This window comes from Lipomyces doorenjongii (genome assembly GCF_038497915.1).
Source record: "Lipomyces doorenjongii strain NRRL Y-27504 unplaced genomic scaffold V1508scaffold_85, whole genome shotgun sequence".
NCBI classification, from domain to species: domain Eukaryota; kingdom Fungi; phylum Ascomycota; class Lipomycetes; order Lipomycetales; family Lipomycetaceae; genus Lipomyces; species Lipomyces doorenjongii.
Window position 1 is genome coordinate 28,127 of NW_027118152.1, and position 21,078 is coordinate 49,204.

Below are 21,078 nucleotides of genomic sequence, written 5' to 3' on the forward strand. Positions count from 1 at the left end.
CCCCCCCCCCCTTGTGTCGGTACAATCGATATTATCAGAAAACTTCCAACCTGCCTTTTGAGGCAGTCAGGATTGATAGGGCCCCGTTTGCGGCATTTCCGAAATCCAAAGCGAAATGCGCGGTACGTGCGCTAGAGGTAATCGCGTAGGAGCTAAGCTTATTTGAACCTTTGTGATGAACTGTCACGGGATCTCGCGTCATATGCGAATCAGACGCGCGATACTTATCACTCGCTTACGCGTCACGCCGCGCCTAAAAAAATTGACCAGATAACGCGGAGGACTCAGTGCGATAGTAACCTAATGGATCGAAAGAATTAGTAAACTCGTGACGTATCAATTTTATCTTTATATCGTCGCCGCGCACGTATGATGTCCTACGCGTGCAAGACACAAGCCTACGCACGCCATTAGGTTGTCGATTGGTTAGTGGCCATCTCCTAGCTTTGACGGTTCATCGTCTTATGAGTAAGTCTATACACGCTAATGAACAAGCCTGATAGGCCCGCTTAAGTATTTTCTGGCTAGCCGTAATGGTGATCTTAACGTGACGGACGGGGACTATTGATAGCATTTCGTATTGACCGGATTAGTGATGTGATGTCTCTCGCCAATTTATGCGCAAAATTGGATTTAGCAAAGAGGAAGTCTAGGCAGGACCACCGGTCTAGCCAATATAAGCCAAAATAAAAAAATCACGGTATTGTATATGACTTGCAAGATAGAAATATCGAGTAAATATAACAAGTTATCTGTCAATGCCCTGGTCGATCAATGCCCTGGTCGATCGACTGTTTACATTAAAACAGAGTCGAATTCAGAACCACTTAATGAGCATGAGAAATTTGGTGGTTATTTCTTCTCGACAGCCCTTAAGTGGCTAAACTTAGTTGTCACCTGCATTCCCTATGCAAAAATTTAAAATTTTGCAACAAGTCGCCATCACTTAGACTTCTGGTATTAGCTTAGACTATATGTCGGTCTAGTTTGAAGACCATTCAGCAATTGGGAATTTTGTCATTAAGAAATAGAATGTAAAAAGGGGTGTTGAATTTTGCCTTACTCGTATTCGTTATTCGTATTCGCAGAATTTTCGTTATTCCGCACGAATGAGATTGGCGTCGAATACGAATAACGAATATTAAATTTTGTAAAGACGCTAGCGCAATCGTTAAACCTACTTAGTCTGACATTGACTGCTATTTGGCAGTGAGGTAGTCAGGGTCAATAATGGAAGGAGACTGGCTCTTCGAATGGTAGTGACTGAATCAGGATGAATTTCCCCGGATGGCGGTCGCAGCAAGAGATTATTTAGCTATTCCTGTGTCTGAGGTAGCCGTCGAAAGACTGTCCAACATAGGGAGAGATCTTGTAAATTTGATGAGAAAGTTGTTGTTGTTGAGGGGCAGTTTATAAGTGGGGGCAAGCCAGGGAGTCGTGATTATATGGTAGTTGTCGTGAAAATATTATGAATAATTTACGAATAAAAATACCATTAGTAAGCAAGAGAACTTCAGAACGAATTCCGAATATTTGTACGAATAGGACTCTATTCGTTATTCGTGGACACCGAATTTCTTTCTACCTTTATTGCTAAGTTTTTTTTACTCCGGCATTTTCCTTTGCAAAAAATAGCGACGTCAACGGGTAATAGTAATATAACAGCGATGTGTATCCTGGCTAAGAACTTCTCATTCACCAATACGATGGGTAGAGAAGGCACCTCATCAGCAGAGACAGATGCGATTAAAAATGCGTAAGAGGACATGGAATACATTTTGACAGAGATAAGATTACAGTCAGTCAGGAGGACTGTAGCCACTCGAAGTCAGGGATATTATTCTTGACATACTGTTTGCTAACCTTGAGTAGTAGTGATGAAAAGTATTCTCACGAGGATATTGAGTAGTGTTCGATAATGGCCCAGCAAACCGCGTCAGGAATGTCTGCGTTGCATTAGTGAATAAAAATTGCTGTTATCCGATTTGCTTACTGTCATTCTCATAAAGACCTACGTTCTACCAGCTGTGACCCTTAGTCCTTGCAGCTTCCAGCCGCTGTCTCGAAAGGGAAGTACATCGCCAGGCGCAAGATTAAGCAGAGGTAGATCGTCAAGTTTCAGCACCGCTAGTGATAAGGACTTTGCCGTCAAAATCTTATTTACATAGTTGCTAGCAGAGCCGGCCCGCGGTTTTCCTTGGCTGACCTTAGGCCGCCATTCGCAGAGAACGTCTCTACTAATTTCAATATTTGTCACGATTTGATCTCGTCTTTTGTAACCAAAAAAATTCTGAAAGTGGAGTCTTTTGATTTGTATCTGGGCTCTGCCAATATAATGACGGTTTACATCGCAGAAGAGATGACGTTCGGCTGTAATGAGCGACATTTCTGGTTAAGTAAAGGCAGATATAATTCAGTCCGAGAGATTTTAAGGCTGAGTACCGAGTGGGAGATCGAATAAAGAGCTCGATCTTAACCGCAATCTGATGGTGCAGAATAAAGAGAAACGCGAACGGTCGAAGAGGAGTTAAAGGTCCAAAGAGGAATTTAGGATTGTTAGCATCAGCAATCCTCGCTTGATAAAGACAGAGGATAAGTGGTCTTATATCTCTAGGTTCTTGCAATAACCGTGGCCGCTTACGTAGCCCATCGCAATTCGGTCTTTAAGGTCCTAGAATAGGCGACAACATTTTTCCAACGTGATCACTTGAATGGTGAATTTGTACAGGTATCGAGAAACAAGTCAGAGATTTTTTATATTCTTCAGAGTTGGTAGCTACTTCAGTAGAAGAATCTGGGTTTCGATTTATCAGATATGCGACTGTAAGCTACATCGTTCAATATGATCCTACGCTTCCGGACGCAGTGGCTTAACCATACCAAATAAGATATGGAGGACTTCGCCCGCCATCTCATTATTCTTATTTCGAGTGTATAGACCACATACACAGAGACAATAGTGGCAGGCTTTGAAGGTAGTGCTGAAATGAACCAGCTTTCTGCCCAGTCCTATTTTAATTTGTTAATGTAGGTGATTGAAACATGGTTCCGAAGTCCGAGAAATATGTAGCTAGCGAGTTCCTTCTCAGCCTTTTACCATTTCTTTACTTCTGTTTTGACACAAGCGCATCAGATTTCGGAGGTTGTTGCAGACGACCTGATGTGCTCTTGAATGCCCCAATATAATTAATGTATGTTAGCCGGAGAATGTCAGACCTACAGCTAAGATGGAGTCAGACAAGTACTGTACTAGTTCTATTGGATACATGATTCGGAAGCATTATTACCATAATACATGACATAAGATTATATAGTGGAAACACATGAGCATACTAGATGGTATTGACTATTCCCATTACCCTACCAATTTTGTTAGTAGCTTAAACTTAGTCCGCGATCATTCTTGCCTTCTATATAAGTTAGTAGCAAGAACGTCTTTTAAATCTCAACTCGTACAATATGGCTAAGCTCGGATCTTCATTCGATTACACAACCGGCCAAAGCTTTGGCCTATGGCAAGGACAATGTTACGAAAAGCTGAACATCTCACCCTATAACATGGAGAACCCAAAAGAGCATACCCGTAAAAGTTTGAACGGGAGCCTGTCCACGGCTTATCAATTACGTCGGGGTGCCGGAGGCTTGTAATTATCACTCCGTGCCTCAAACATATTCATATCTTCTGAAGTCAACTGTCTGGTAATATTAAATAACCTATCTCAAGAACTTCCTGATCAATTTATACAATCCGTACTGCATTCTACGACTACATTGCAAGTCAGATAGGCTCAAAGGAGTACTTCATAATATGCGTAACGTCGAGCCATATACTAGTGTCAGGAGGTCTAATTATAGTGTGGCCGCAGACCAAACTTCTCGCTAGCAATAAACTACAGATTCTGATCAGTGATGGGTTTGGAAGACATCAATGTCTGGAATTCAATCCAGCAACGATCTAAATTATCCATATTGACTCTGCTCTTAGCTCTCACTACTTGACAGGACAATATTACTTTAGTGCCCCCCATTAATATTTCGGATTGCATTAGTTTGTGGAGATGAAGCCACAGAAGTTACAAGAAAGGAGAGTATTTTTAGCAAATACTAGTGGCTTAGGAAACCTTACTATCTCAATGATGCCGAGAGGGGCAAATACGATTTGAGATTAATCGTTACTCGTCATGGTATAGTCTAATACGATTACTATACGATTGGTCGTAAAAGTTTACGATTAACTATACGAGCAATGAAGTTGGTTGCTCACAAAATATCTTACAGAAAAGTTACATGGACATTTGAATTATTTTATCGAAACCCTATCCACTGATACACCCAATCTTATGATATTTCAGAGGACAGAGGTTTCCTGTACAAAGAGTAATAACCCTACCTTCCTAATAAGAAATACGATTACTTTACGATTAGAGCTTCATTTTTGCAATTAAGTTTACGATAATCTTAAATGTTGGCTGTGCCGTGATCGTATCCACACCTACCAGGGTCGGCTTCATCCTAATTCATTCTTGCTAAACCTTGCAACCCTGTAGGGTGGTTGTTGCCTGGGGAGCGACGTCTCCAGGGCCATTTGGGCCAGCTGGACTGGGCCAGTGTGGGCCCGGTCTTATTGTCACCTTCGGCCGTCTGACACATCCAATCTTGGTTGGCCCAAATTTGTCAATCTGACGGATTGAGGGGAATTGCATCAGAATCGTCAGAATCGGAGAAACTTGCCGGAGAAAGGTTTTGCTCGCACCTGGCCAAAAGCTCCGGACCCTTAATCTGGGGATCCGGCTCCGGGTAATAATGGATAGAATTCAGTAATTATTTCTCCGTACAATCAAGATCCTCGCTAGCAGTCGTGCATCTCCAATTCCTTCATTCCATCCAGCTGGTACAGGCACCTGCAAATCTTCTAATTAATAACCTGACAACATGGTCATCGGCGTGCTCGCCTTTCAAGCAAGAGCGAGATACATATGGCGCAATCAACCGTTGATCTCATTTGCGCAATGTCGTTTGTGGGTGCCACAGCTATAAGAGGCTCGCTCTCCACTGCCCATCCTCTCGTTTAAATGCCCACAACTTGTTTCACTCGAAGCATATTCATAGCAGACACAGCCTCGGCGGCTTATACTCCGCAGCAGGGTACAGACTAGACGACCGGCCTCATACACACACGGCCAAGCTGATCTTGGGAACCACAATGCAAGTCCTGCCGCGAGGAAACGACGCTCTCAACATCAACCCCCCGGTCGGAGTTGACGAGGCCCTATCTCAGCATGGGTCCGACTGGCTTTGGGCCGTCACGGCCATCTATGCAATCTCTTTCGTAAGCTCCCCTCTCGCTTCACGTGATCACTAATACTTAAAGCTTCCCCTCTACCGCTCATGTACTGACACCCCTCCTTCCTCTGTAGATCAGCTTCTTATTGCTCTCCTTCACCGCCCGCGCTAGTGAGAGGGTCTTCCACTACATCTTCACGTTCGCCCTCCTGGTCGGCGCTGTGACCTACTACGCCCAGGCTTCTGACCTGGCTTGGAGCGCCGTTAGACAGGCCGACCAGCTCGGCTACGGCTCGTCCCGCCAGATCTTCTTCGCAAAGTACATAAACTGGGTCGTCGCCTTCCCATCGCTCATCCTGGGGCTTGGACTGCTGTCGGGCGTCTCTTGGACAACCATCGTCTGCAACATGTTTCTCGCGTGGTTCTGGGTCCTCACCTACCTCGCTGCCGCTTACACCACCACTAACTACAAGTGGGGCTTCTTCGCCTTTGGCACGTTCGCGTGGATGATCCTTGCACTGAGCACGCTCAACGAGAGCCACGAATCGGCATCACTTCTTGGTGTCGGTCGCGACTACATCACGCTATCCGGGTGGCTAAACCTGTTGTGGCTGCTGTACCCCGTTGCGTTCGGCTTGAGTGATTGTGACAACCGCATCGGCGTCACCAACAGCTTTATCTTCTTCGCCGTTCTCGACGTGCTGATGGTGCCGCTGTTGAGCTTTGCCTTCTTGATCCTGGCACGCAACTGGGACTTCGGCAAGCTGAATATCGACTTCAGTGAGCACCGCGGCGTCCAACAGGTCCGACAGGGCGGAGCCTCCCTGAAGGAGGAGGCGGCCCTAGCTACCGGTAGTGCCTCAGGTGCCTAGACATCCCGACGAAGGTCGGGACTGCTTATACTGGTGGAGAATAGGGGTTCAAGAGGAGGAAGGTAGTAGTAAGTTTCGATACGATTTCATTCGCTTCTTTGGCTCGGTTTTGATTTGATAACACTCCAGATTGGAAATCATCGGAAATAGATGATGAGTTCGTGTCTTCGTCTCGATTTGATGTCTAATAGTTGAAAGTAAACAACATACATAACTACAAACAATGGATATACGATCGTTTGCCACGAGCTGAACAGATCATATATTGCTTCTCCCAACGTCTCTTTCACGCTCCCTGTCTGTAACACTGGAAAAGAAGGTGGCCGCATAGGGCACTTTACTCAATGTCTCGGCCCTAACGCATAGTCACTGCACTGCCGTATGGCTCTGGTAGCCAGATGCTCTTGGTAAACGATATCCGTGTACATGCGCGGCACGGGCGACTCTGTGCAGCGCTTATGTGATGATGCGGCTGTGAAGCGAGACAATTCCATATGAGACTCTAATCCAGCTCCTGTTTGAGCGAATCAATTATCCGGCAGCAAGCATATATATATTAGGAATCGGCATCCATAATGTTCAGAAAGAAGTTATAAATCACGCACCAAATACTACTCTTTCCCTCGAAGCCTTCTTCAAGCCAATTGAGCTACCCTCGGTAGAAGGCGTGCTTTGCCAAAGGCTCTTTCCATGGCGTGCAGCCATCGGGTGGCCGCCCAAGCCGAAACCGACTCCACAGCTGCAAGCACGCAGAATTCGCATGAAAGAAAGAGAGAAAAGCACAGTCTTAGGACTTCCAATAACAGTGTCGATTCCACCTAATCCTGAGCGTCGTAACCATTTGGATGCCATCAAGAAAGGATTGGCCCCGGTGGTGCCGTTGTACAGCCGAAGTCCCTAAGGCAAGGAGCATGTCAATTGACCTTCCCCAGCAGGTCGATGCCGAGCTAGATTAAGTAGCTGCGGATAAGACTGAGGAACGTGCGGCACTCTACGTTGTCGTTCTTGTAACAGTACCTCGCGCGGCAGAGCAGGGCCGCTCTCTTGCATTAAATAGTTTGACTAATAAGAGATTACTTTCTGTGGTAGAGGGCCAATGTGATGAATAGGAGTGCTGGTACACCAGGCACGGTGAAGATGTCAGCCAGGAAGTAGGAAGGCATAACGGGTAGAGTGTATTGTGGTCCAGCAACCGTCAACTGGTTCGTTCACATCACAATATTTATAGATCAGTCCCCCATCGGATCTGGTTGCCAGCAGCGACTCTGCTCCAGATCTCAAGCGGGTAGTCAGACCTCCAATGGGATCATCCACCCGGATGCTGGCTCCGCATAACTTCTGACCCGGCCGTTGCTTTTTCTTAGCCGCACCGGATTATCAACAGTATGGGGATCAATGTGCCTGACATTGAATGTACAGTGAACTAGAAGTTTCTAATTGGAATGGATAAAATGCCTTTATTTTTTGCTTGGGCTGCAACTTGCAATGTCTAGCAACAGATTAGCTATAGTAGGCAAGGAGAAGGCTAGAAGGTTCAGGGTTATTTTGCTTCCTATATTGATTAACTCCAAGGCTATCAACATGCCCAATATTATTAATAGAATCTCTAAGGGCTAACCTTGTATACGGGAACTCTATTAACTGACCTCAAAACAGTCAATTGATTAAATTATCCACACCAGGCAATATTAATGATACAGAGAATATTTCTTTAGTTCTGGTGAGTCGCAAAACCCGGCGATACCGTATCTGTCCAGCCACAAATCACCCTCGACCCTCACATAGGCTCGTCGACAAAAGAAACGCCAGCTTCGTCGTTGAGTTTGGATTGGCAGTATGCGGAAATGCAATAGTTGTTACTGTCAGAGGTCCTTGACGATAAAGCTGATATCGTACCATACGCCGAAGCGGCGAAGCCGATGGCGGTCGCCTGTGGACAGTAGCGAAGTGGCCTGATTAAATGTCAAAGAGTTGTAAAAAGTTGTAACAACTCTTGAGCTCTGGCAAGAGCGCGCGGGGAAAGGTAAACTGTTTGCTGAATGTTGGCCGGCCATTGTATGGTTTTCAGGAGCATTGGAAAGTAAAGTGAAGCTATGTGAAATAGTGCCAAGTGACTGACACCCCGAGTCGAAGTAAATAACCGATTTGTTTGAGTTGTGAAGCAAAACAAGTGTTTCTATTACGGAGTACCAATATGCCAATTGGGGAACAAAGCCAACTGTGAAACTTTCTGCGATGCTGATATTTATTCGACTTGATTTTGATGACTCGCAATATCGGGTTCGATCAACTCGGTTCGAACCTTTAACCGTCTGCAAGTTCATGGTAGTTTAACGCACAAGGCTATTAATAAATTTGTCATTCCAGTATGAAGATGAGGAATGCTGTTTATTGTGAAGAACCACGACAGTCAACATAATCCAATATTTTCGTACTCACACTCGTTTTCGGTAATTTTCTGGTGGGGAAATGCAAATGAGCGTCCTTAGCTCCTTCTATAATAGATGCTGATTGGCGAGGATTTGTCATTCTAGAACAGTTTAATTCAGAAAAGGATACGTCCATATTTGGCATTCTAATTATTCCAATACTACGTGGCACTGCGTCACGGGGTTACCGTCAAAAAAAACTAATTTGCTGCGGCCGTGAGGAATTCGTCGCAAACTGTTTTCAGGCGAGCAGCGACAATTGGGCAGAGGGGCTGACGTGCTGCGGCGCGCGGCGCGGCGGTAGCGGGCGAAGCCTACCAAGGAGATTGAATTCAGTAATGTGTGCTGTGGCTGTGTGGAGGTTGCGGCGCGTATGCAGGACACCTAACTTTATGTGCCTGTGCAGACGCATGGTGACGCATAGCTGCGGGCAAACTAAGCATATACGGCAACATTATCATCCAAATAGGCAAAGTGTAGTTATGAAGTTGCAGACAAATCGCAAGCAGGTTAACTGATCCGATTTGACGCGGCTCATCACTGGCCTTCCGGACTTCCCAGCGCTCCAGGACCCCTGGACTGCGCAATCTACTGAATATATATACTCCTGATCCCTTCCTTTCCTGTTCGTCTCCGCTTTTTACTATTAACACTACTACACTCTACATTGTCAAATCGCACAATGGCGAACAAAGATTACTATGGAGGCCCAAATGATCAGCCTTACGACGGCGACAACCACCGTGGGTATGAGCCTCAGCAATTGCCCTATGACCAGCATCGGCAAGACGAGGGCGGCGACCGCGGTCTGGGCGCTAACCTGCTCGGTGCCGTCGCCGGCGGTTTCATCGGTCACAAAGTGGGCAAGCATGCAGGCCATGGCGTACTCGGTGGATTAGGAGGTGCCGCAGCAGGCGCGACAATCACACACATGCTCGAGGGCAAGTTCTCGCACAAAGATAGACATCACGGTCGTCAGAGGCGTCATGGATCCCACGGCGACACTTTCAGCGATAGACGCGATCTACAGAATGACGCATTCGGTGGTCCTCAGTTTGATGGGCCACGTCCAGAAAATTACCCCCGTTATGGTGGCCATCAGTTCAATGAGCCACATCCAGAAAATTATCCCCAATACGGTGGTCCTCAGTTTGATGGGCCACCTCCAGAATACTACTCCCATTACGGTGGCCCTCGCGATCCTGACGGCTTTCATGGTCCAAGCGGTCCAGGTGATTTTGGTGGCCCAGGCGGCCAAGGACGATTCGATGGTCCAGGTGGCCCAGGAGGTTCCGTTGGTGCAGACCAGGATGGATTCGGAAGTCCGGGAGGTCCGGGCGGTGTTGGTGGACGATGGTGATTGGCTACTATGGATCTATTATGAATTGCATAATTACTTATCGATGGCCATGCTATTTGCGAGTTCAGTGCGAAGCAGCAGCTGAAGGCCGCGCAAATCGGGCAGCAGAGTATGATCGCCTTAATAGCTGCTGCTCTCCTCTCCCCATAGTCAGTACTATAGTATAATAAGATCATTGGAAAAGATAGTGCAACTTGACGTACTGTTAGCAAACGAAAAAAAAAATTTAGACGAGAGCATTTGATCGAATATTCGGGCGCTGTAAATGCGCCGACATGGTTGTATTATATATCAATTATTCACGCATCGTCGCCATTCACAACGACAGGACCTAGATTACATACTTCAAACACATCTAAACACGCCGAGCAAAAAAATTGCCTTGAAACGGATTTGAACCGATGATCTCAGCATTACTAGTGCTGCGCCTTACCAACTTGGCCATCAAGGCTTAATCGAAAGTAATCCGACCAAAACACACCACAGTTTGCCACGAGACCAGGTAAAGCCGGGTAACAGATTTGTAGAATTCCTCAACTAATAACACAATCGCGCTTTTAGGTAATATTAATAGTGCGGGAACTTCCAGCAAGGGAAAATGAAGCTTACAATGATATCGCTATATATTTGTGTATCAGGTCCTGTCATCCGCTTTCAGATGTCTACAATTTTCGTGCTGCACGATTGTTACGCAGCGAAGAATACAATATCTTATTGACGGCAAGTTACGCGAGATGCTAATTTTTTCTGCATATTGCAGAGCTTTATTTCAATGCGCTCCTATACATCCCCAATTCATGCCAACACAATGTCAAAAGAAAAATTCCCAAAGCCGCCAGCATCCTATTTAGTCTAATTTTCTCCAATAAACTCACCTGCAAACTGCAGGAGAAATCACAAAAACCATCTATAACTAGGATGCGCAGGTCCCTCGCTCAAAATCTCCGTCGAAACATCCTGCACACGCAAATTAATGCCCTGGCGCTGATTCCTGCGCTTATTATCGACAATCATCCAGAATCCGAGACAGACCGTCAACACCAGTCCCACGCCGCCGAACGCGGCGGTCGTGCCAAGGGCTGGGAGATATGCCGGCGCGTCTTTGCTAAGGAAGATGTTTGACGAGACGAGACCCATGACATTGGCCATAGGGACTCCGACGGCTGTAAGTGCTGCGCGGCGGGATTCGGCTGGTGTGTTGTTGTTATACCACGTTGAGAGAAGGACCGAGGGTGCCGCGGTGCCGGCTGTCATGAGAAAGCATGCGAAGTACGCAACACGTGTGGAATGGAGGACGTCGATAGAGGCGTATATGATGAAGCCAATGACAGGGAATGCAAAACCGGTTGCGATGAAGGGGAAGCGGAGACGGGAGAAGTCTGATGAGAACGCCAGGATGAGAAGCACGACTGCGCCGCAGACATTGGGCGCGACAGTGTACAGGTTTGTTTTTACTGTGGAATAGCCTAGTCTGGCGACGATCTGGGGAAGGAACAGCGAGACAGATTGGAGCGGGACGCCGAGGCACATCTCAATCAAGACCCAGACGACGGCGACTGGATGCGAGAAGACTTTGAGAGCCTTCTTGACGTCGAGCTTTTCATTGACAACTGAGGAAGAGTCACGCTGAATGCGGAGAAATCCCACTTCACGTTCCTCTGGAGTCAAGAACTTGCACCGGGTGATATCGCGCGGGAGGAAAAAAAATGCGAGAGACGACATAACGACAGTCGCCGCGCCTTCGATGAGGAAGAGGTAGCGCCAGCCGGGGAGTGCGCTGTGCCGGATCTGGAACACACCAAAGGCGAGCAGACCTGAGAAAGCGGAAGCAATGTTTGATGCGGCGTAGAAAACTGCAAGACGACGAGCAAGCTCACCACGACGGTAGAAAGTGGTCAGGTAATAAATGACGAGAGGAAAGAACGCGCCCTCAAAGGTGCCAAGGAACCAACGCACAGTCATAAGCCCGCCCTGCTCCCGATCAGCATGCCAATTTCAATAAATTAAAATCAAATCGCACAATACCCAGCTGTTACATGCGGCAGCCAAGAGTGACATGACTCCGAATCCAAACATGAGAACCGGCAACACATTCGCGGCACCCAAGCGTTTGCCAATCATAGCAACAGGGAAAGCAAACAAGACGTATGGAATGTAGAATACGGAGAGGAGGATGTTGTACTGATTGCCAACAAAGTGCAAGTCTTTGTTCATGCCGTCGGTCGCTGCGTTACCGAGGTTGCTCTTGTCGAGCGAACTACATACTTTAGCATTGGCAGTTAGGACGAAGGACGGCAAGGACTTACTTAAAGAGATACATCATAGCCAGTAAGGGAAGCAAACGCATGTCGAGACGACGACAAATTGCCTTCTCGATCGCCGGTTCGATGATCCCAATAGTGTTGGTCGTGACAGACTCAAGCGGGATGCCGACTGAGCCGACTGCGGTATCGATAGTGACCGGCTCGACCTCGTTCTTCTCCATGGAACTCAACGAGGAGTCTTTCTTTTCGGGGTCCATTGGGCAGACAAACGTTTGTGACTAGTATGTAGGCGGTAACGCGTAGGATAGCTTGAGGCCCTTGCTGTCGAGGCAGAGGACGACAGTGCAATCTTATTTAAATCTTCGAAGCAGGAGCCATGGGCTAACTCCGATACCGACAAAGTTTGACAAAGCGCTGAGAGCAGACAATGGCATGTGGCGAGTTGCCGCATGGAGCATGGAACGTGTCGTGGCTGCATGGAAGACCGACGACGCAAGACGAGATGGGAGCGCGGCGGCGAAGGCGTCGGCAGCGTAAAGCCTAGCTCGAGATAAGCTTAGCGCCTTGCAACAATCCGTTATGTACCGTACCCGGCAAGTCTTTTTAGCTACTATGACCTATTCACCATTTAGTGATGCACAAAGAGCAATTAATATATTCAATTTTACAGGATCGTGAGACGTATGATAATTACTTTAAGTAGAGTGTTAAATAGCAACGAGCCGGGTTTGTTACGGAAGCTGGGTCGAATGGGGAGTTACGACACCAAGGATAGATACTTTATGGCCTACAAGCAAAGGGACTCAGCTACTGCCCTCTTTCTTTTGACTTGGCTTCCACGCCAAGCGCAATGACGATGTCAACAACGAAACACCAACTTCCTCGAAGCAAACAAATTTTCACTCCTGCTCACGGTCGCCGTCGCCCTACCTGCATTTCTGCGATCTCGTGGCCACTGCGACAATTGCACCGTAGTCAATTGATATGGTATCGCGCTGAGACCAAGTATGAGCTCGACTCCCAAAATCCTAACAAATCCAGTGATGCGTTGACGATAAGGATCATTATTAAACTTCTGTGATTCATAAAAACATTGCTTAATGATTTTCGCTAACTGTTGTCGATCATTTTAATTGCTCCTCCTCTCATAGCAACAATGAGATGATCCCCTCCCTTTTCCCCCCTCTTCTGACAGTCCGGCAGTACTATTCGCTTGCCTCGTCTTGCGCATCATAATTATCGTAGGGAGTTAAGCGAGTGAGTTAGCTGTAGGAAGGGCGCTAATCCAAGACGGGACAAAATGAAGCGCCACGGTCGGGGCGCGGCGGCCACGCCTGAGCCGCGAATCAAGTCTTTAAGCCACCGACGCCATTTTTCTCCCCTATGACCTTTGCAAGCTGCAAAAAAATTTGCAGCATCTGCATTGAATGAAAATTTGCAGTCAATTGTATGATGTGAGGAATTTATGCGAGCATTGCAATTCATGGACGTGGTCTAGAAGCCTTATCAGTGGTGTGATCTTATCAGTCTATCTAACTCAGTCCGAGATCGCCAACTCTCGCCGGTTTCGGCCGTAGTCAATCGCGAGACCCGAACCAAAAACAAATAAGGTTAGGTCTTCTCGGCCACTCGGGATTCCTCCACTGCAAATCCCCGGCTGTCAAATTTGCATCACAATAGTAGCAGCACACCAAAGGATGTCATGGCGGCGATCGCCTTGATTTCTGGGGTTATTGGTGGCAATTTTAGATTAGTGTTTGTTTGTTTTGTTACCATACTACTATATGCAATTACATGCCCGGAATCTCTTGGAATCATCAATATTTAGCCCGACCGACGTAAAATATCGTACGGTAAGTGCCAGTTCACCGAAGCATTCAGTCAGTAGCGAGCTGGAGCTTAACTCTGTAATTACATAGCGATGGCATTTTGATCGAACTGATTACCCGTGCCTTGTAGGCAGTGGGAGTGCCCAGTCCTCCAGGGTTCTCATTTCCGACGCGTTTGCCCAAACCCACAGGCACTGACTGGGCTCTCACGGGATGGCCTCGTCCGAATGCGGCAATCGCAACCGATGGTGGCAGTGACAACTGTCTCATCGTTTACAATACCGTTTGCAAGACGTGCAATAGCTACAACATCGTTATTTAGAAGTAGCCAGAATGACTACGACTACGGTGGTTGAGACGGACCAGCAGACCGGTCCGATCTCGATTCGGGAGTTGGTTGAGATGCCTGATGTTGAGCTGGAGGATTGGTTCCGGGATCTTATTCGTGATGGATACTGTGTTGTCAAGGGCGCAGTTTCTAGAGAACATGCAGCGGAATATGTAGAGGCTGTGTACCAATGGATAGACTCATTGTGAGTGCTTTGCCCCAACTTAATTGCTCGTCTGGTAGTGTTCATAAACCAACGGCTTGATGTAGTAACTTGGGTTTCGACCGCAACAACCCAACAACATTCCACAAGGATCACCTCCCCGTTATCGGCAACAAAGGCATCTGCAATGACTACGGCGTCTCGCATGAAGACTTTGTTTGGAAAGTTCGCTCTGAGCCCGGTGTCGTCGGCGTGTTTGAACGCATCTGGGGGACGGAGGACCTGATTGTGTCGTTCGACGCTATCAACATCGGCCTTCCGCATCGTACGGATGTGCCTCCCAATACGCCGTGGCCGCATCAAGATCAGGATCCGAGGAGACCTGGATTTAGATGTCTGCAGGGGTGGGTAGCTTACTATGCTTGGCGCTAGAGTCTAGTGAGCTAATTATACCATAGTCTTGTCAATCTTCTCCCCAATGGCCCGCAAGACGGCGGCCTTGTAGTCTGCAAAGGTGCGCACAAACTCTCGGACGAATTCCACAGACATTTCAAGAGCGAAAGCAAGGCTGTCGAGGTCTTTAGCACGGAGTACTACATGTTTACAGACGAGGGCCTCAAGTGGCTGGAGGAACACGGGGGCGTGTGGATCAAGGTCGATGCCGAACCCGGTGACTTACTCTTGTGGGATTCGCGTACGCCGCATTATAACATGTCGCCTGAGGGGGATAACCACAGATTGGCGGTGTATACCTGCTACATGCCGGTTGCCGATGCCACGGAGGAGGATTTGAAGCGGAAGAGGACAGCGTTTGACGGTGAGCTTGTCCTTGATTTGCGAATCTGTTTGCAGAGCGAAGACTAATTTGCCCATCTAGACCGCCTATCTACCAGTCACTGGCCTGACGTCCAGTTCGTCAGCGACAATCATCCGATGCGAAACGGCCAGCTCGATCCGCATCGCCGTGAACGGCCATTAAAGGAGCCGGTCTTGAGCGACCGTGCGTTCAAGCTCACTGGCATCCCGTATATCAAGAACTAGCTTAAAGATGGTCATCATGGAGGGGTTGGAAGGATATATGCACTGCACTGCAAATAGAAGCGGAAAATTGCTAACAACGTCTATAACTCACCGAGAGTTACTGTATTACACCATATTCCCGATGTTAATGGGAGGCGTGACGAGACGCTATGAAGCACTGCTGGTATCTACAATTCGCCTTCAACGGGACTGTGCTTGAGTGAAACCTTGGCTAAGTTGAACTTTCATAGATGGGCAGCATGTCACCGATTAGAAACGAAAAATGAATGTATGCAACTTATGTCGCAAGTAGATACACACATCAAACGCTTTTCAAAATGAAAGTATCCGACATCCGCGGTCTCCCCAAAACCTATAAATATCCGAATCTAAAACACTGCAGAGAGCATCCAGAGAACCAAACTTTTTGCATTACAAAAATTAATTGAAGTCAAATAATTGCACACATTTCTCAATACAAAAATGTCAACGACGATCTAAATACAACTCCCAATCTTCAAAATACTTTCCACTAGTTTACATCAACGCAACAGCAGCGACGATAAGGCCAAGGAGACCAGAAGCCGGTCCGAGCTTCTCGGCAGCGGACGACGAAGTATGGGCAGCGGCGGCGGAAGTAGAAGAAGCAGCACTAGACGCAATGGTATTGGCGGACATAGTGGCAGTGGAAGAAGCAGACGTAGCGGTAGCCGTATAGGCCGAGTAATCGTTAGCCCAGACAGACGAAATGGCGGGGAGCACTCCCTTGCCATTGCTGTTGACGGCATTCACGTTGGGGGGAGGAATGGGGATCATGAAATCGTTGAAATAGCCAGGAGCGGACTTGTTGTTATAAATATTCGAGAAGTCGACATCCTGGATCGACACGCCGGTGTCATTGGCAACAAAGGAGAAGACATTAGCCTCAGCATCACCACGACCGAGATTATCAAGGTCCCAGTTAGCCTCCACGGTGGCAATCTCAGAGTAGTGATTGTAGAAGGTGGCATCAGTCGTGTTTTGCAAACTCTTGGGCAGAGCGCCGCCCATAAGCAAAGCCCAGACGCGGTTCTGGATGGTGTAGGTCTCGTTCTCGTCGAAGGTAATGAGAATCAAGGTGTTATCCCAGAAGTAGGTGTTGTTCATCAGAGGCTGGATGAACTTTCGGGCCCAGCTACCAGCAACATCGACAGTAGTGTCGTGGCCATCGTTTGTCATGTTGGGAGTGATGAACATCCACTGAGGAAGCTTCTTGTTGTTCAGGTCATCATAAAAGGTAGTAAAGTTCTTGATGTTGTCAACGCGAGAAGCATTGTTGGCAATAGAGTCATAAATGATAAGAGGATTGTGCTTGCGGACATAATCGTTAGCGTAGGTTGCCTGGTTGGAGAAGTTGAAGCCTTCGAAACCGGCGTATGGCATGTCCTCCTGATACTCTGCCCAGGAGATTCCCTTCGAGTCCAGAAGGTCGACAATAGTGGAAACGTTCGAAGGGATTTGCAAGAAAGCATCGTTATCAATACCGAAGTAGTCACCGCCGACAGCAGCGACATACTTTGCAACTTTCATTAGAGATATTCACTCATACGAAATAAATAGAACATACGTTGGGCTCGGAAGGATGAGTAACGGCAAAGTAGTTGGTAAGGAGAAGACCAGATTCAGCAAGGTAAGCGAGATCGGCCTGTCCAAGGGCGGCAGCGTAGTCCTAAACGACATCAGCATCTGAACGGAAGTGCAATCATTTGCAGAGACATACAGTGTTTTCGAGCCAAATAACGACGAATCGGTCGAAAGCTTTGCCGGAGACCGTGGAGGTATAGTCCTCAGGGACAACGGTAGCAGCAGCAGCTTCAATCGCAGTAAGAGATGGTTTGATGGTGGAGAAGACAGGAGTCAAGTCTGCGGAGGAGGAAGACTGAGCGCTGACGAGGGCGGGCATCAAGACCGTCAAGGCCAAGCCATACTTCTTTAAGAACTGCATTGTCAGATATGGGCAGCCGAAGGCGAGACTGACGGTTGATATTTCTGGACAAGTACGGCAAAAGTGTTCAGGAAAGGACGGGCAACGGATCTAGATATATATTGTTCACGTCAATGGGAGCGGAATTGCCTGTCAGGTCAGACGATGGCCCCTGCTCCGCGTGCGAAGAGAGGAAGAGGGGGCGTGGGGCGTATGCTGGTGTCTTACTCGGAGCGCGGTTCACGATTGCAGTAATTGAGTTAGTTAGTTAGTCTATCCATCTGCTACCTCCGGTTCGAAAAGCCAAATTCCAATAAGCCGCGATATCACAGTGACTGAACGCAGCACCCACCAGCTGTCACTGATGTCTTTCTGGCGTGCTGCCCAACAGGCAAGAAAGATATCACATGCGGGTCAAACGCGAAATGAATCTGAAATGGTAGCCACGAGGGCCGACAAAACTTTTCCGTCAAACTAATTGGAACTAGTCCCGGGTGGTACTGTCGACTGCGGATATCATGGAGATAGCAGCAGTGGGAATTGTATGAGTGACCTGCGGAATTAATGGCCACTACCCATCGACGGCGAATCGCGAAGCAGATGAACACGGCGTGAAAGCGGACACAGGGGCCACTGGCCAATCAACGAATAGCGAAATCGGACGGTGTAGTTGCAATTAGTGTTCGCAGACTGCTCTGTTGATGTCGGTTAACTATTGGTAAATGATGAACTGGGCTACTAGTTTGGCCGCAAGGCAGTGGCAGAGATGGCGATGACGCAATTGAGCGCGGCCAACTGCCCTCGAGCGTCGCCGCACGTGCGTCAAGCACACAAACTTCTGCACCGCTCCACGTGCTGCCAGCCCGAGTCTGCAATTCAGTGTGTTCCTAGATGGCATATTATTAATTTTGGTCGCATAGGAGCTATGCCGGTAGCCTAGCCTGAGCCTCCACTGTTGGCCCAATGGCACCTCCAGTCACGGCCATCGATGCGAGCCCGTGTATTTCCAATGTTTAGATGCCTAGGGCAAGAATCATATCGTTGGTATCAAGTGCCTTTATTGTTATCTCCGGCCTCGGAGCTAATAATACATTATCCATATCGAGCTCCAGGCATCAACTTCATTTCCGACAATTATGCGCTTACGTTTAATAGCTCGGTGTGGCTAATCAAGTTGCTTGACCAACTCGCTCCCTGTCACCCGAAGAGTCGGATACCGTTCGCCAGATCCGTTCCGTCGCGGTCATCTGCCAGTCAAGATCCTAGAGCACATCGAAATCTTCTGCCCATTTAGCTTTAATTTTGCGTGTCGGCCTGTTTTATTCTCTCGCAGCCAGCGCCTCCTTGTCCCTTTTCCTCTTGCTCATCCATCATTTGGCCGGGCAGCCAGATTCCAGTGTTGCAGTCATGTCGTCCGCAAGCGGCGAACAAGCCTACGACAAGCTGGCCGAAACACCACATGGCCAGAAGAACACCCGTCGCCGTCTTCTGGACTGGATTATGCTGGGTGTTGGTATCTTGATTGTTGCTGCGATCGCATTGGGCATGGGTATTGGTCTGCGCAGATACCAGAACTCAGCAACTCCATCGTCATCATCGCCTTCGTCGTCAGGTCCCCCCGGCCTTGGCTCGAATTCGACTTCCACCTTCAATTTGCCAGACTGGAAGCTGGACACGTCGACCGCTTACCGGATCAGCAAAAGTTGGAATTCGTCAGAGCCCGCGACAACTCGTGTCTACAATCTCACAATCAGTGAGGTCACCGGCTGGCCCGATGGCTACAACAGAACCCTGACAGTCATCAACGGCCAATTCCCCGGACCCTTGGTCGAGGCTAACATGGGCGACCGATTAATTGTCAACGTGCAGAACAACGGTGTCAACATGACCACAATCCATTTCCACGGTCTTTATCAAAACGGCACCAACTTTATGGACGGCACGTACCAGATCAGTCAGTGTGGTATTCCTCCCGGCGGCTCGTTCACGTACAATTTCACGGTCCCTGACCAGTATGGCACGTACTGGTACCACTCACATTACAGTACGCAATACATGGATGGCGTTGTTGGCCCATTTATTATCCATTCGCAGGAAGAAGACGACTTGATCGGTGCCATGTACGATTACGATCAGGTCGTTCTTATCTCAGATTGGTATCATGGCCTCTCCGAAGGCTATCTCTCAGACTATTTGGCTTCCGGAAATGAAAACACTGAGCCTGTTCCAGACAATGGATTGATTAACGGCGCAGCTTTCTTCAACTGCGCGCTGACCCCTGGGGCCACGTGCTATCAGCAAGACGCCAATCGCACGATCTTTAACTTTGAGGGAGACAAAACGTATCGCTTGCGAGTTATAAATACCGGAGCGTTCGCGGAGATCAACTTTTCTGTAGATGAGCATCCGCTGACCCTGGTTGAAGGTGATGGTGTCTTAATTCAGCCGACCACCCTGCACAAGCTTGCGGTTGCCGTTGCTCAGCGCTACTCGGTCTTGATCACAACGAATATTACCAGCACAGACAACTTCTGGGTCAGAGCCGAGTTGGTCGAATACTGTTTTCATGCTACTAATCCTGTGCTCGTCGATTCCGGAATCACTGCCGTGCTTACTTATACCGACAATGGCAATAGTGACACGCCATCGTACTCTAACAATATGACGGCTGAAACCGACTCTTGGGGTGATGTTGCTGCGAACGTACTCTGTCTTGATCTCAACAACACCTCAATTGAACCTATGGTTGTCACCCAGGCTCCGGACGCAACAGTTTTCTATCGCGTCGACGTTAGCTTCCAGATTGGGAGTTACGCGATTGACCTCGCTTACTTCAATGCAACGTCTTGGAAGCCCGCTTCTACTTCTATTCTTTACCAGGCCTACGAAATGCTCGCGCCTGGTCTGTCCTCAGCCGTTGTTGATAATAATAGTACAGAATTGCTTAACACCACGGGCCCTCTCTCTTTGGGTGTCTTCGGTGGTAATCAAGACCAATACATTATCAATGTTCCTGACTATGAGGTCGTCGATATCTTGATTCGTAATCTGGACGACGGATCCCATCCTTTCCATCTTCACGGATACAAGTTTTGGGTTATCGGTACTGGAAGTGGGGCGTTCCCGTACAATGAGTACGGCAAGTTTAACACGACCAATCCTATGCGGCGGGATACTATTGGCATCCAAGGCTATGGCTGGGCATTGCTTCGATTTGTTGCCGACAATCCAGGCCTCTGGCCACTGCATTGTACGCCATACAGATTGTTTTGTATTACTGATCGCTTCGATGCTAATGCTTATATTAGGCCACATTACATGGCATCTGGAAGCCGGTTTGCTAATGCAGTTTGAAGTCCAACCGAAGATGATTGCACAATTTGAACCACCAGCTGCTTGGGCACAATTATGTGCGACGCAATAAGAAAAAAAGTTGAGATTTAGTTGCGGTTTCTTTGGTGCAATCTGGAAGTAATGGAATTGTTATTATTTTGTTATATTTTGTGACATATATCATGGGTATGGTTTATAAAACTTGTATGTTCTTTCATGGTATGACGATTATGT

At 47.8% G+C, this 21,078-nt stretch overlaps 7 protein-coding genes and 1 non-coding gene across 8 annotated transcripts; 4 read left to right on the forward strand and 4 right to left on the reverse strand.

Annotated features, from left to right (window-relative positions):
- The first annotated feature begins 4,808 nt into the window (after nucleotides 1-4,808).
- On the forward strand, nucleotides 4,809-6,463 carry V1508DRAFT_425680 (uncharacterized protein). The gene is made up of 2 exons (XM_066941478.1): nucleotides 4,809-5,329; nucleotides 5,418-6,463. The coding sequence occupies exons 1-2, from the start codon at nucleotides 5,204-5,206 to the stop codon at nucleotides 6,153-6,155; spliced, it is 864 nt and encodes a 287-aa protein (XP_066793095.1). The 5' UTR covers nucleotides 4,809-5,203; the 3' UTR covers nucleotides 6,156-6,463.
- Nucleotides 6,464-8,017: 1,554 nt separating this feature from the next.
- Nucleotides 8,018-8,729, reverse strand: V1508DRAFT_435134 (uncharacterized protein; the record flags this gene model as incomplete). Its single annotated transcript, XM_066942055.1, has 3 exons — nucleotides 8,018-8,467; nucleotides 8,495-8,539; nucleotides 8,595-8,729. The coding sequence occupies 3 exons, from the start codon at nucleotides 8,727-8,729 to the stop codon at nucleotides 8,018-8,020; spliced, it is 630 nt and encodes a 209-aa protein (XP_066793096.1).
- Nucleotides 8,730-9,084: 355 nt separating this feature from the next.
- On the forward strand, nucleotides 9,085-10,362 carry V1508DRAFT_285625 (uncharacterized protein). The gene has a single exon (XM_066936536.1). It carries the CDS (start codon nucleotides 9,267-9,269, stop codon nucleotides 9,942-9,944), a length of 678 nt encoding a protein of 225 aa, XP_066793097.1. The 5' UTR covers nucleotides 9,085-9,266; the 3' UTR covers nucleotides 9,945-10,362.
- V1508DRAFT_t92 lies at nucleotides 10,323-10,395 on the reverse strand. The gene has a single exon. It is a non-coding gene; the product is annotated as a tRNA-Thr (tRNA).
- A 153-nt stretch (nucleotides 10,396-10,548) lies between these two features.
- On the reverse strand, nucleotides 10,549-12,786 carry V1508DRAFT_464327 (major facilitator superfamily domain-containing protein). The gene is made up of 3 exons (XM_066942896.1): nucleotides 12,251-12,786; nucleotides 11,970-12,201; nucleotides 10,549-11,915 (listed from the first exon to the last, which is right to left on the reverse strand). Exons 1-3 carry the CDS (start codon nucleotides 12,463-12,465, stop codon nucleotides 10,839-10,841), a joined length of 1,524 nt encoding a protein of 507 aa, XP_066793098.1. The 5' UTR covers nucleotides 12,466-12,786; the 3' UTR covers nucleotides 10,549-10,838.
- Nucleotides 12,787-14,282: 1,496 nt separating this feature from the next.
- Nucleotides 14,283-15,963, forward strand: V1508DRAFT_425691 (uncharacterized protein). Its single transcript, XM_066941479.1, has 4 exons — nucleotides 14,283-14,570; nucleotides 14,636-14,932; nucleotides 14,987-15,345; nucleotides 15,406-15,963. The coding sequence occupies exons 1-4, from the start codon at nucleotides 14,371-14,373 to the stop codon at nucleotides 15,567-15,569; spliced, it is 1,020 nt and encodes a 339-aa protein (XP_066793099.1). The 5' UTR covers nucleotides 14,283-14,370; the 3' UTR covers nucleotides 15,570-15,963.
- Nucleotides 15,927-17,842, reverse strand: V1508DRAFT_285648 (phosphoesterase family-domain-containing protein). The gene is made up of 3 exons (XM_066936537.1): nucleotides 17,308-17,842; nucleotides 17,155-17,256; nucleotides 15,927-17,102 (listed from the first exon to the last, which is right to left on the reverse strand). Exons 1-3 carry the CDS (start codon nucleotides 17,530-17,532, stop codon nucleotides 16,086-16,088), a joined length of 1,344 nt encoding a protein of 447 aa, XP_066793100.1. The 5' UTR covers nucleotides 17,533-17,842; the 3' UTR covers nucleotides 15,927-16,085.
- Nucleotides 17,843-19,056: 1,214 nt separating this feature from the next.
- Nucleotides 19,057-20,935, forward strand: V1508DRAFT_360642 (Cupredoxin; the record flags this gene model as incomplete). Its single annotated transcript, XM_066937152.1, has 2 exons — nucleotides 19,057-20,761; nucleotides 20,820-20,935. The coding sequence occupies 2 exons, from the start codon at nucleotides 19,057-19,059 to the stop codon at nucleotides 20,933-20,935; spliced, it is 1,821 nt and encodes a 606-aa protein (XP_066793101.1).
- Nucleotides 20,936-21,078: the final 143 nt, after the last annotated feature.

Bases quoted from the DNA above. Each gene is read 5' to 3' on its own strand.
- V1508DRAFT_425691 (XM_066941479.1), top strand. From the start codon at position 14,371: ATGACTACGACTACGGTGGTTGAGACGGACCAGCAGACCGGTCCGATC. The intron at 14,571-14,635 runs GTGAGTGCTTTG...GGCTTGATGTAG, and splicing joins TACCAATGGATAGACTCATT to TAACTTGGGTTTCGACCGCA. The intron at 15,346-15,405 runs GTGAGCTTGTCC...TTGCCCATCTAG, and splicing joins GAAGAGGACAGCGTTTGACG to ACCGCCTATCTACCAGTCAC.
- V1508DRAFT_285648 (XM_066936537.1), bottom strand. From the start codon at position 17,532: ATGCAGTTCTTAAAGAAGTATGGCTTGGCCTTGACGGTCTTGATGCCC. The intron at 17,257-17,307 runs GTATGTCTCTGC...GATGTCGTTTAG, and splicing joins TTATTTGGCTCGAAAACACT to GACTACGCTGCCGCCCTTGG. The intron at 17,103-17,154 runs GTATGTTCTATT...AAAGTTGCAAAG, and splicing joins CTCATCCTTCCGAGCCCAAC to TATGTCGCTGCTGTCGGCGG.
- V1508DRAFT_464327 (XM_066942896.1), bottom strand. From the start codon at position 12,465: ATGGACCCCGAAAAGAAAGACTCCTCGTTGAGTTCCATGGAGAAGAAC. The intron at 12,202-12,250 runs GTAAGTCCTTGC...TAAAGTATGTAG, and splicing joins GCTATGATGTATCTCTTTAA to TTCGCTCGACAAGAGCAACC. The intron at 11,916-11,969 runs GTATTGTGCGAT...GATCGGGAGCAG, and splicing joins CTGCCGCATGTAACAGCTGG to GGCGGGCTTATGACTGTGCG.
- V1508DRAFT_425680 (XM_066941478.1), top strand. From the start codon at position 5,204: ATGCAAGTCCTGCCGCGAGGAAACGACGCTCTCAACATCAACCCCCCG. The intron at 5,330-5,417 runs GTAAGCTCCCCT...CTTCCTCTGTAG, and splicing joins CCATCTATGCAATCTCTTTC to ATCAGCTTCTTATTGCTCTC.
- V1508DRAFT_285625 (XM_066936536.1), top strand. From the start codon at position 9,267: ATGGCGAACAAAGATTACTATGGAGGCCCAAATGATCAGCCTTACGAC.